At 39.9% G+C, this 14146-nt stretch overlaps 1 protein-coding gene across 4 annotated transcripts in view; it reads left to right on the forward strand.

The window, feature by feature from the left end:
* LOC147332425 (voltage-dependent T-type calcium channel subunit alpha-1I-like) overlaps window positions 1-14146 on the forward strand; it is a 100459-nt gene that overhangs the window by 16936 nt on the left and 69377 nt on the right. For all 4 annotated transcript variants that reach the window (XM_086288951.1, XM_086288954.1, XM_086288952.1 and 1 more), the window contains exons 3-4: window positions 2468-2565; window positions 9075-9234. In XM_086288951.1, the coding sequence (XP_086145077.1) occupies window positions 2468-2565; window positions 9075-9234 (258 nt within the window). The remainder of the gene's footprint in view (window positions 1-2467; window positions 2566-9074; window positions 9235-14146) is intronic.

Genomic DNA, 14146 nt, shown 5'->3' on the forward strand with positions numbered 1-14146 from the left:
TGGTCGTTGCTGTGCTTTTTTTGGAAGTCGAATTTCCCAGAGGAACCCACCCGAGGGATTAATAAAGTTCTATCTTATCTTATCTTATCTTCTCTTAGAGCGCACTCATCACTTTACAGCCTGTAACGTGATGAGTTACAGAGTAGGTTTGACCCTTTAGGACCTTTTCATGAAAATGAGAGACTAGGTCTAAAAAGCTTTGTCACCGTGGATGACACTATAAAGATAAATCTATTAGGATATAAATAGTAAGAAATTTGCTTAACAGCCTTTATGAGGCTCAGCTGAAATTCACAATTACATGAGACAAAAACAAGAAAGCGCTGCAGCTGTTGTTCAGTTTTCATTATTTTACGAGGAGATCATCACAGTTGAGCAGTCTCTTTTTGTGTTTCATATATAAATGATGCCAAAACGCATATTTCCCAATGCAGAACTTAAACTTTTGGGTTTTATGATTTTGGCTAATTGCTAACTTTCCTCTCAAGTCACGACATATTTGACATCTAGATTGTTTCAAGTGTTTCATCATCCTTTATGTTGAAAGTGTGCCTGATCTCTGACACTAGGCCCACACTAGGTTTCCGCTGAAGCGCTACATTTTACATTTTACACTGATATAGAAAGGCACGTTCACACACACACACACACACACACACACACACACACACACACACACACACACACACACACACACACAGTGTGGTTACATAAAAGCATGAATGAGATGAAGGTATCGCGAGCAAAAAAGCAATAATAAAAAGGTTGCTTGCGGCAGTCCACTAATTACCCTCCCAAACACATCGGCCTGATTGATGTGCACAGGAAGAGACACTTCTATAGATAGAATGCATGCGCACACACACATACAAAGACGTACATGTCTAAAGACTCACACACATGCAAGCACATTAATGATCTTCTGTTCTCGTTTTTAATTTCTTTGTTGCTCTGTGTGTGATCAGGATGTAATTGGATCACTAACAAAGCTGCAATATCTGAACTCATCTAAGCAATTATATGTGTTTTGGGTAGGCTGTCTCTATCTAATAGTGTATCAGTCAGCCTATAACCTATTCAATCAACACATTTACATTTAGTATTTGTCCTTGAGCTAACTAAGAGCTGTGTTTTTTTAAATTTTGGCATTTTAGCCCTTTATTCAGGCTCCCAGCAGCCTCTATCAAATCCTTTTTTGCATTAAAACTGGTAGAAAAGCTAGTAGCCCCACCCCTAAAACTGTTCCGCTCTTCTCTGTGGTTTGGCATTGTGGCCTGTTTTCGACTGAGAAAATTCTCCCTTGCAATGATGGTCTCGTCCAGCTACAGTATAAGACTCAAAAACTACAAAAAACCCACAACTATAGGAGTAAGTTTAAAATAAAACACAAGTAAGCATTTCACCTAAAAGTGCAGTCCTAGTTTTTAAATATTTCACACCCATATGAATAAATTGCTAGTGGTTAGAGTTGACTCCCTGTAGGTTGTGCAGCAGTTAAACCCCTTGTACAACAAGTAATCCTACTTAAGTGACTCTGTGCTTGTTGTTGAAGGGCAAACGGAGAGAGCTTCCCTTTGGGATCAATAAAGTTTCACATTATTGGAAATGACACGGTTCATAAGTCTATCTATGTGAGAGACAGTGAGCTTGGCTTGTTTTTTACAAAGCCAGCGGATGTGCTTTGGGTGTTATTAGCTTGTGTTGGATGCGCTGTTGTTGGTATCATGCTGTCCCGACACTGTCGTAGCCCCAGGCATATCTATTTTGTACACGCTCTTGGACAAACGCACGTAAGTATTACACAATCCACACAGTTTGTTCGCATATACATGCACCCAGTGTTATTTATTCTGTCATTTATTACACATATACTGTAAATTTCATACATTCACTTCACTCTGTGATTACAGTCATGTAGTAGTGTATGGCACATTCAGACGTACACAGTGCTTTCATACCGTGACTGTTCTCCTATGAAAGTGGTTTGGGTTTGGGGGCACAAACAGCTTAGCCATGCTGTGGAAATGACTTGCTAACAGATGCCAGGCACTGACTGAGCCGCAACATCCTGCAGGCAACACTTAGAATAGAATGAATCCCTTTTTTCCCTGCTCTTTTCTTCTTCCCCACCTCTCTTTCATGTTATTCTCCCTTTTTGATGCTTTGTCACTTTATACCCTGCACTCCCACCCCAACTGAGCGTTTTCTCTGGAGGGTTGCACCTCCATGTGCAGTAAATTTCCCATACAGCTGAGATTCATGGAGCTAAGGGAGGGCACCGGTGAGATTAGATCAAAGAGAGACCAGTGGCTTTGAATCGCGGACAGAGATCTGTGTTGAAGCTGGGGCTATGCTAATCGGTTTTTCTCCTAGGCTGAACCAGTGACCGATCAAGGCAGTGACAGTTCATGATTAAATGATTAACTGATCTCTCTCTTCCTTTTTGCTTCTTTGTCTGTATATTCAGGATGGTAGAGTACTCGCTGGACTTGCAGAACATCAACCTGTCAGCCATTCGGACAGTGAGGGTTCTTCGGCCGCTCAAAGCCATTAACAGAGTGCCAAGTGAGATCGTCATTAACATTTTGTGTGTGTTTGTTTCTGGGCAAATTCTTTGCTGTTTAATGTTTCATGTCTCCATGTGGCCTTTGAGGTATACTTTTGCTTGTACTTTCTCTTTGTAGATCTGTATTTCTGTCAGTTCACATAGAGTCCAAATGCATCAACATGGAAATTCATGTATATGTATTACATATTTTGCTTTTTTCCTGCATTCGCATGCCACCTGTTCCCTGCGGGCATCATTAAACATTTATCGTATGCTTAATCATGCAGGCAGTTCAAACCGTGAGTCACGGCTTTATCAGATTTTACAAACCGTCCATTAATGCTGCTTCACTGATCGGCGTGTGACCATAACCCTGTTTCTCTCATCAAAAACTCAGCGCTTGGCCAAACTTTTTAACTCCAATTGATTCCTTTGTTCTGCAGCCCTGACTGACATCTCCTAATGATTGCAAGCGAGCAATTAGCCTCCCTGGGCCAATTTCAGACCAGTCCAATCACTTTGTTCCAGTACTTGAGAAAAAAAAGATATTATAGGAAATCAGTCCTTAAAGGTCATAAACATGAACTGAAGTAGTCAGGCACTTGTGTTCAGTACTCATCAAGAGAACCAGATTAATTTCTAACGTTACTGTAGTAGCTATTACTATTAGTTTTATTAGCCTATATGTTTTGAAAGTGCACTCTAAGACTGAGATCTGCGAACTGTGGAGGCCATTTGTGTGCAGTAACTTTGAGATGATTTACGCTTTATGACATGTTCTTCACTGGAAACAGATATAGTACAATCTGAGCATAAAGGGATAGGTGTAGTCAGCAATACTCAGGTAGGCTCAGTTGGTACTAAGGGTCCCAAAGTATGCCTGAAAAATATCTTCAACACCATGACATCACCATGCCTGAAGCTTTGATACAAGGCAGGATGGATCCAGGCTTTCATGTTGTTTACACCAAATTCTGACCCTATCATCCGAATGTCAAAGCACACATCGAGACTCATCAGACCAGGCAGGATTTTTCCAATCTTCTATTGTCCAGTTTTGATGAGCTCATGTGAAATGTAGCCTCCGCCTCCTGATCTTAGATGACAGGAGTGTCACCTGTTGTGATCTTCTGCTGCTGTAGCCCAACTGCTTCAGTGTCCAATATCCTGTGTATTCACAGATGCTCTAGCTTGGTTGTAATGAATGGTTATTTGAGCTACTGTTGCCTACCTCTGACATCAACAAGGCATTTTACCCAAGAGAACTGCTGCTCACTGAATATTTTCTCTTTTCTCCTTTTTGGAACATTCTCTGCAAACCATCAAGATGACTATACGGGAAAATCCCAGTAGATCAGCAGCTTTTCAGATACTAAGACCACCCCATGTGGCATCTATATGATGTTCAAACTCACTACAATGACCTTTTTTCCCTGTTGTAATGCTCAGTTTGAACTTTGAACTTCATGCCATTACAGTTAAGAATGGACATTTCAGAGCTAGATGATAATTGTGATATAATAGCTGGGGAAGAAAGATGCAGAGGATAGAGAGAGGTGAGCAGTTCTTTGGGCTTGCATGGAAAATAGTTGATATGTGGCTTTGCAGAGCCAGCATGTCAAATATCTGTTTTGCTCTTTCTTTTTAATATATTCACTTCTCCTGTTATTTTTCATGTACCCATTTGAATTAATATTAGTTCCCCTACACGGTCTGACGGAGAAGCAATCTTACAGGTGGGGCCACAAATGAAGAACTGGCTAAGCAGAATATCTTACAACAACACTCGCAGCAGAAAGAACATGAAGATGCTCACTTTATCATGCTTCCAGCAGTATGGTTAGAAGATATATGCAGCAGACTGCATATGTTGTTCCAGGGATAAATGCACAGATTGTAACAAATATGCCTTTAAGGAGATAATTATGCACCATATCATGAATCTCTTGCTACATTGCTTTACTGAAATGCAGCAGATGAATGCATATGTAGCTATGCATGCATGCATGACCACACTCTTCATTTCTCTTGTTTCTACTTTTTCATACTTTAGTCTTCTGTGTGCTGGAAATGGATACTATTGTTATTTATCTGGTTATCAGTAAGTTGCACATAATGAGCAAGCAGTAACTTGATTCTGTCCCCTATTTGTGACCCCATTAGAGAAGAGGAAGCATGGGGATAAAGCTATTTGTTACTTGTTTTGTTGGGATCGCTACTTTGCCCACAGGTACACAGGGAGCATGAGCACATCCTGACCCCTCACACATAACAATTTGTAACAAAATGGCAGATAATAGTCCTGTGTGTGTTGCGTATGTGTGCGTAAGAATGTGTGCTTTTGTGTTAGACTTTTTTGGATGAAATTGGTGCGAGATAGAGGGAGTATCAGATCGAATGGCAGCAGAGGAAAAAAAAAACAACAGATAGTATGGAAATGAAAGAGAAGAGAAGTCTCATGGTCTTGAATGAATAGCACAGGCAGGTAGCTCTGAATGTGTTTCCTCTGTGGCGCAAAGGGAGGCATCCATCTTTATTTGGGAACAGCAGGAGCTGGAAAACCAGCAGAGTCGCCATGAGGGGACAGAGATAGAGGCAGGTAGAAAAAGAGAGGGAAGGAGTAAATATATAGAGAGGCTTAGAAAAGGACTTTTTCTTTTCTCTAGTTACTTTTGTTTGTGTTCCTTCCATTCAGCATTTCTCTTTAGTTTGCATGAATATTTTTCCTTTCTTTTCTATTTGCTTTTTTTCTCTTCTTTAACGCTCACTTTTTTTAACACCCCCTCAAGCCCTGTCTTGTTCTCGTTCTTCTTCTGCCTTCCATCCATCTCTCCCTCTCATCACCCAATTAGGCCTAATGGAAGAGTGGCCTAATGACGAGGACCCGGGGGAACAAATACATTTAGACTCGCCTCCAGCCACCAGCAGAGACACATATATGCTAGCAACACTACTACTTTCCATTTAATACCAGTTGATGAGACAAATTAGCCAGGGGAGGAAAACGGATGTGCATTCAAGAAAAATTCTTTCATCTGCGCTCCTCAGACAGAAAATCCACTTTCTGTTCCTAGAAAGATTAGAGACACATCACATTAGACTTCAACTCAATGAAGCACATTGTACCAATTGGCAGCCCATGCATGATGACCAAACAAATATCAAATATAGTAGTGTGTAAAAATCCTGAGCCACCTCTCATTTCTTTATATTTTCTTTTCAAGGATCCAGACTTTCTTGGCCTTTCACAAGAGTTCTCCAGGTATTCTGAAGGTCTTTCATTGTTTTTTTGGACAGTAGCTTCATTTTTCACTCATTGGCCTATGTCTGCACGGTGTACAGTGTGTCCTTGAAAAAAAAAAGATGTGGAAGACAAAAGAAAAAGTGGCAGCCCTAAAAGCTTGTGTACTTGAGAATTAGGGAAAATCAGTCCAGCAAAGTCCTGACATGGACCCGACTGATGCCCTACAGCTGATTTGGATAAGCCCCACAAGAAATGGTCTCAGTGGAAGGATGGCTGTCAAGAAGCCATTCTTAAGGAAGAAAAACAGGAAGAAAAGGCTAATGTCTGGCAAATTGCAGAAGAACTGGATTGAACATAAATGGCAACAGGACTTCTGTTGTGATGGATCTGAATTTCAATATGTACAGAGGGTGAGTGTCTGCAGAATTCTGTAAAAGATGGTGGAGGCTCTTTTTAACTACCATACAGTGCCATCTGGAAAACATCTGATTGGCAATGGCTTCATTTTCATTTATTGTCTGTTGGCCTCCTCAGAGCCTGGACCTCAACGTTATTGAAGCAGTATGGGATCATGATCACTAAGAACAGAACAGCCAACATCCAAAGAAGAGCTTTAAATGTCCTTCAAGAAACCTGGAGAACTATTTGTGAATGCTACTTACAGAAATTACAAAAAAGCTTTCTGAAGAAAGTTCAAGGCTATGTTGAAGATTAAAGGTGTTCATACCAAATATTGACTTTCAAACTCATTAGAATTGTACAAACGGTGTTTTTGCCTTATACACTGCATTTTCATGTGTATTTTCAAAACATCCCTGCATCTTTTTCTTTGTTCTCTGTAATAAATCTCTAAAAAATTGTGATAATAATGATTACAACTTATGGAAATGGGGACATTTATAAAGATTTTTAAAGAGAACATTTTGTTTTCAGCACCAACATTTGTGTTTGCATCTTTTTGTGTTTGTGTCATCAGTGAGCTACAGGTGCTTGTGTCTTTGTGTAAAGCTATCGTCATCATCTCTCTCAGCTTCTCTCCTGTCATACAGTCTGTTGGCAGTTTAGATGCACTGTTGTGACACATTAACCTACTGCAGAGTTGTTATTCACGAATCCCGCTATGCCACCGAAAAACACTAATGCACCCGCCATCAGAAAAGTAGAGACATACACACAGGCAATCACGCTCGTAGTAACACCAACACACAGGCAAACCACTCTCAGGTGTCAGTGTGGGATCACTGTGATCTCATCAGTGGGTCTCACCTCTCCCTCTTGTTAGTCCAATCAGCTGTCATTATGTTCCGCTAATCACAGTCTCAATGTGTCATCACAGCAAGACAGGCCAATCCATGGGGAATGAGGTCATCATCATTCGACAGGAGACGCGCTTGTATTTCTGCAATTAGGTTTTGTCTAATCATGAATAAGACCTCGCGTAGCCTGATTACGCTGCTGTGTCACTGATATGCAACCTTTCAAGCGCTTGATCTTTCAGGAAATAGTTCGTCTCCTACAGTGGTCCAAGATTTATTTGTCTTACAAACTGACTCCTATGGAGAGGTTGTTAACTTCCAATCCAACTGGTATCTGCTACTGTTTGATATGTGTGTCCAGTGCATGTACATGGATGTACAGAAGCAGAATCTCTACTGATGCTGTGGTTATCTGACTTAAATGTCCAAATGTGTAAGAAAACAATGCTTTAAGCATCAATGTGTGGAAATTATATATATATTTATTATTGAATTACTTCCAAAGATTTGTAAAGGTATAAATATATCTGCAATGAAGTGTTTATTATACGATATATTTGTGAAACACAGACATTTAAAAACAAATACATGACAGACTCCGGTTACAAACCATGTAAAACCATGAAAAACTGCAAAAGGATCACAAAGAAAGACATGTAACATGTAATATTTTCTTTAGGACATCATTTAAGACATAGTGCCTAGAATTAAGTTCATTAGTTGCATTTACAAGTCAAAATTTAAAGTCATGTGTGAAAGGAAGTGTACCATCTTTCACTAGCTGGACCCACATCCTCGTTTTATGTTTGGCAACGTTTAAGTAGGTAAAGGTGAATGGCTTGGATGTGAATTGAGCAGCGGTTTGGGGAAGGGGAGTGGCAGCGGCTCCCGGGCCTGACAGATCCACATGTACTAAATAGAAGTGAAGGAGTTAAAGAATTGAAATGGGGAGGCAGGGTGAGGCACATAAATGAGAATGAAAAGCTTGTAGAACTGGGGGAACATATATAGATAAGAACCGGAAGGAGCGTGTTTGGAGTCGTGGTGCTGCTCCTGTAATTCTGATGTGTAATCTCCAATTAAATTATGATGTTTTGCATATAATAGCATAATAAAAATATTACTAGATCTTAACATTAGAAAAAATAAAACTTCAGATGGATGACAGTGCATGCATATTGCAACATATCATTATTTAGTTTAAAAAAAAAAACATGCAGTAATTCCAAAATGCAGAAGCAGTGTGTGGAAAAACACTTACCATTAAAAGGGTAATTAAGCCAAATGCATTTGATTAACTGATCATTAGTGTGAGCAGCTCAATGAAAGTAGAAGTTTTGGCAGTTTGGTTTGGAGGATTTAGGTGTGTGAAAGCAAAGGAGGAAAGATCTGCAACGATCTTAGAGAAAAATGGTCAAATGGTCTGGCCTCAAGGTCATGCAATGCTCAGGGAATTTGCTAAAATCGTACATCTCAGGCTCTGCAGGTCACAGTTGGCATGTTAAATGTTAAAGTTCACAACAGTATAATTAGAAAAAGCCTGAACCAGTATGGCTTGCTTGGAAGGGCTGGTAGAAGAAAGCTTCTTCTCTCTAAAAAGAAATGCAGCACAGCTTAGGTTTGCAAAGCTGCATCTGTGCCGGTAACCTCAATCAGCGGAAGCAACGTTGTAAAGAACTCACACAGAAAAACTAAAATTACTTTCATGAGCTATTTAAAGATGGGATGTGCAGTTTTCACACGCTCCTTCTGGACTTTGGTTTACTTTTTGGTAACTAAAAAATGACCTGCTCTAGTATGTTATGCACAGTTATTTATCTGAGTTCGGATTTTAATAATTTTAGAACATTATTTTTATGTTGTGATATGTAAACCCTTAGAATTGACAAAGGGTATCTTTTCTTTTTCATTTCAGATGATTATCAATGCAAAGTACCATCCATACAAAGAATAGAATGCCTTTTTAACAAGTGCTGCAAGACTGTGATAATCTGTTACTGGTTAATTCTTCTCCTGCTTTACATAGGTATGCGTATCCTGGTGAACCTGCTGCTAGACACTCTACCCATGCTGGGAAATGTGCTTTTGCTGTGCTTCTTCGTCTTCTTCATCTTCGGGATCATCGGGGTGCAGCTGTGGGCGGGGCTCCTGAGAAACCGTTGCTACCCTGAGGAAAACTTCACTGTGTGAGTTAAATTGTGCATCTGCATGTGTTTACGGTTGTGTGTGTATAGTGTGAAGAAACTGGACTGTGCTTATTGACAGATATGACAGTGATTTGGCCCAGCATCAAACCGCATTGCTTTCTACTTTCAAGTGATGCTTGTGAAAAATCCATTTCACGCATACTAGCAAAATAATCCCAATTTCATGGATTTCATACAAGATAAATGAAATTTTTAATTTACTATATACATTATCATAAATCGGGCAGCACGGTGGCACGGTGGTTAGCACTGTTGCCGCACAGCAAGAAGGTCCTGAGTTCAATTCCACCATCAGGCTGGGGTCTTTCTGTGTGGAGTTTGCATGTTCTCCCCGTGTTTGCGTGGGTTCTCTCCGGGTACTCCGGCTTCCTCCCACCGTCCAAAGACATGCAGCTTGTGGGGATAGGTTAATTGGATAATCCAAATTGCCACTAGGTGTGAATGTGTTAGTGAGTGTGAATGGTTGTCTGTCCCTGTGTGTTAGCCCTGCGACAGACTGGCGACCTGTCCAGGGTGTACCCCGCCTTTCGCCCTATGACAGCTGGGATAGGCTCCAGCGCCCCCCGCGACCCTGAAAAGGATAAGCGGAAGCAAATGGATGGATGGATGGATTATCATAAATCTTTCCTACAGTCATTTTGCTTTCAAGTTAGGAAACAACTGTAACAGTAGTTGTCCCACTTTGCCGCTGAGAAGGTGATTAGGTCCCAGCTGCATGCCTCAATATTCATGACCCTGTATGACAGCATCTCCCACTGTGTCTATGGCTGTGTGAGTGACATTTACCAGTGATCAGCAGTGTTTGATTTCATTTTCTTGGTTTCCTCTTTTATGCTGGCATCAGCGTATTAGGTACACACTTCTGATGTGTGTGTTCTAAGGTATACAATATATAACCCTTTATGGCCGGTCGGAGCGGGCACACTCCGTTTTGCATAGTTATTTTTAAAGCCCAGTAGAATTGCAACCACATGAACTAGCACAATAATTTTTTTGCATATGAAACCGGAGGAGTTGTACTTCCGTCTTATCCATTCAGCTTGTCCTAGGTCATGGTTTCCTTCCACATATGGCTTTGCAAAAATTGCGAAAAAAGCATTTGCAGCAACAAAAACATAATATTCCAAAAAAGACGCTTTGCCGATCTTTCCTACATTGGAATAAACGTCAGCACGATCTATCTGATGTCCACCAGTACCTGCCCGAAACCGGAAGTGACGTCACTTTCACGGAAAATGTAGTTTTTTCCTATAGGGCTGTACTGCCTCTGCTATGGTTGGGCAGTCAGCTAAACTCCTTCCCCACATCAAGACTCTGATGACACGATTCCCGGTTCACAGGTTTATTGACACAGGGAAAGGTGAAACTGTAACAAACAGTACAAGGCATAATCACTGTACTTATTCACCATGTACATATATAGCAATGAAAATATATTAACCCAGTTTTTTAATATGTCAACATGCAATGTTCATATGAATTACTTCCCTTTTTAAGTCAAATACAAACATCAAATTATGATTTTAACAAGTCTTGCTATAATGAATGCCTCCAATTTGTTTGTCGTTCCCCTTTAACTAGCTCCATAAGCGATTGCTAGCGTAAACTGCATAAGATTGGTTTTATCATTAAACTTACAGAAAAATGAACTTACTTGAAATAAAGTGGTCTATACATGCACATAAAATATAAAACAAGTCTATACATACCCACATACCAAAGGCATTGGATGTATGTGGATGCCACTGGATTTATCTGGCTAAGGCCACCATGCGGCACATGCCTTCTCCTTAATTCACAGACTTACTTCCTGTTTACCGACGACATCATGTCCTATTACAGACTACAGGTTTTAAGGTGGCACCAGAGAGTTACAATTGCATATTTAAACATTTACCAAACCCAAGAAAACAGTCTACCTTAAAAACGTTTGATATCAGAACAAGGGCATTTACAAAGATATGCTGGTTTTTTTTAAATTAATGTTTGAGTTTATGCCTTTCTGTATAGTTTCTGGGATGCTTAGAACTCAAATTACACTTTTGGAAATAGTTTATTTTGATGCACATGCTGTTTTTTTGCAAATTTGCATTTCCTGCAGTACATAAAAATTGGTGTATCTTAACAATAAAACTATGAAGACACTCAAAATAAATTTCCTGTGGTTGGAAACTATTTTGTGCAACTTTTTTGCATTTACAGTTTTGAGGGATAAGCCTCTAAAATTTCTCTAACTAGAAATGTTTCAATTTTTTATAGTTTATTGCACTTTTTTGCAATTTATGTAGTTACTATGGACTTAATGCATACATATTATTATAATTTGGGATATAATGGTTGTATTGATGTATAGCAACTTAAAATATCTCAAAAATGGTACTACAGCATCTAAAAATATAAATATAAGCTCTGGCGGACTTGGTTCAATGGTAGGTCTTAAAGGGATAAGTCATGTATACCAGATGGAGTCTCTTTGTATTGTCTCTTGTTATGATGGCACAGTATTTACCAGTGGCATGTCTCACTTGATTAACTGATCATCAACAACTGTGAACTCTATAAAAACAGAAGTTTGATAAGACAAGATTAAAGTGGAGATGTTTGGCCATAATATATACACACAGCACCATGTTTGATTAAATGATATCAATACAGACACCTCATGACATTAAGCAAGTAAAGTATTCTAGGGTCAAATATGAGGCCATCTGTCTGACAGCTAAAGCTAAATGACAGTGATCCTGAGCATAGCAGCAACCCTCTGACAGAATGGCTGAAAGAGAAAAGAATCAAGTTGTTGCACTGGACCAGTCAAACTTCAATGAATCAAAACATCGTAAAGAAAAATGGGCCTGAAAATATTCCACAACAATGTGACAGAGTGATAAAATCATAAAGAGAAAAATTACTTGGCGCTATTGCTACTCAAGGTTGTTCTACAAGCTTTAATAATGGGTTGTACATCATTTTTCACACTTGGCTTAAGTTTTGTTAAATAAGTATGTTAATGTTCATCTCATGTCGCATTTGCCTAAATTTAAGATCTGGTAAGAACTAGATCATTTTTCATTATTTCCTGATATGTAATACTTTGGAATTGGCAAAGGGTGTATTTTCTTTTACCATGGCTGTACTTGCCAGTACACACTTGACTCCCACACATTTGCTGATTATGCAACAGCAGATTTTTAGCAGTCAAAGTGTTGCTTATTTTTAAACCAAACTATTATTTTGCATATTTTTTTAGAGTGGTGTATTAACATATTATTCAGGTTGATCAGAGTGCTTGAGTGTTTAATTAGAAAGGTCTTAGTGTGTTAGTGCTTAAGGACTATTATGCTAAATAAAGGTCTGATATTAATTCTTTGAGAGGTTATAATGAAGTGGGCAGTCAAGTGCAGCATTCAGTTTACTGTTTTGCTCCTTTTCTCTTTTGATTTCAACATTTCTTTGTGATTTGTTTTGCTTTATTCATACAATCTTGGCACGTGTTTGAATTTCAGCCCGTATCAGCCAGCTTACCTTCTTGATTAAATTCCATTATCTTCTGCTGTTTTTAATAACAACGATGTCATTGCCCCCAAGATTCCAAACTACAGTAGATATATTGTGCCATATGGCCACAGAGAGACAAGACAATTTTTTGCACATGCACGTTGTATAAACCTCCTCACCTGATTAGGCTTTGTCTGCCACATGTTTATGACCACAGTATCTCACAGTTGCACTTAAATGGTAAATGGCCTGTATTTATATAGCGCTTTAGTAGTCCCTAAGGACCCCAAAGCGCTTTACATATCCAGTCATCCACCCATTCACACACTGGTGATGGCAAGCTACATTGTAGCCACAGCCACCCTGGGGCGCACTGATAGAGGCGAGGCTGCCGGACACTGGGGCCACCGGGCCCTCTGACCACCACCAGTAGGCAACGGGTGAAGTGTCTTGCCCAAGGACACAACGACCGAGACTGTCCAAGCCGGGGCTCGAACCGGCAACCTTCTGATTACAAGGCGAACTCCCAACTCTTGAGCCACAATCGCCCCTTAATTCAGTTTCTGTAAACTGCCACTCTTTCCTGCTACTCTTTAGCCTTCCCGCCACCTTGTGCTCCATTGGCAGGTGTGTTCTCAGTGTGATGCTTGGTTTTCATGTGCCACGCTGTGCAAAGTCACCAGCAGGGGGTAACACACTTCATTCATGCCTCACTACTCTGACAGTGCTCTGTGTCTTTTTCTTCCTTTTCTTGCTTTCAAGTATTTATCCAGTTAGCAACACACCTATTTGAATTACTTTGACAAACTCTTTCCATTCTGTCCTCTATGTCCTCTGTTGTAAGTCCCTTTCCCCCAGTTGTGGAGTATTAACTCTACTGGTACTGTAAGCCACTGTGTCAGCGCATAAGTTAAAACTTTGTTGTGCCACCCAATCAATGCATGGTTTGTAAGCGACTCTCAGTGGGAAGGCCACTGTTTCTATTGATCACGCGTGTGCCGTGTGCACGTGTGTGTGGTTTGTGGTGGGGTTAAAAGGAGATATTCGGCCGCCATATATGTCAGTAGTATCTGTCTTGCTATTGACTGCAGGATAGAGGGCAAGGACAAGAGAATTAAAGAGGAGAGAGCAGGATGAGAGAAATGAGAGAGGATTGGGAAATAGGGGATTGTTAAAGGGAGAAGAAAGGATTATAGGAAGGGCAGAGGGAAAATACAAAAAATTGAGAAAGAAACCATAAAAACAAGAAATAAACAGCATAAAGAGCTTGTGAAGATGGAAAAGAAATCAGGAAAAATACAGCATGATTTTGAAAAGAAGGAATTTTCCATATTTCCTTATTATTAACCAATGTTTTCCACATTGTTTAACCACCCGGTGAATTTATAGAAATGCC

The sequence above is a fragment of the Aulonocara sp. 'chitande type north' Nkhata Bay genome, linkage group LG4 (assembly GCF_057382095.1).
Source record: "Aulonocara sp. 'chitande type north' Nkhata Bay isolate Kocher_YH1m ecotype deep benthic linkage group LG4, A_spYH_male_GT1.1, whole genome shotgun sequence".
NCBI classification, from domain to species: Eukaryota; Metazoa; Chordata; class Actinopteri; order Cichliformes; family Cichlidae; genus Aulonocara; species Aulonocara sp. 'chitande type north' Nkhata Bay.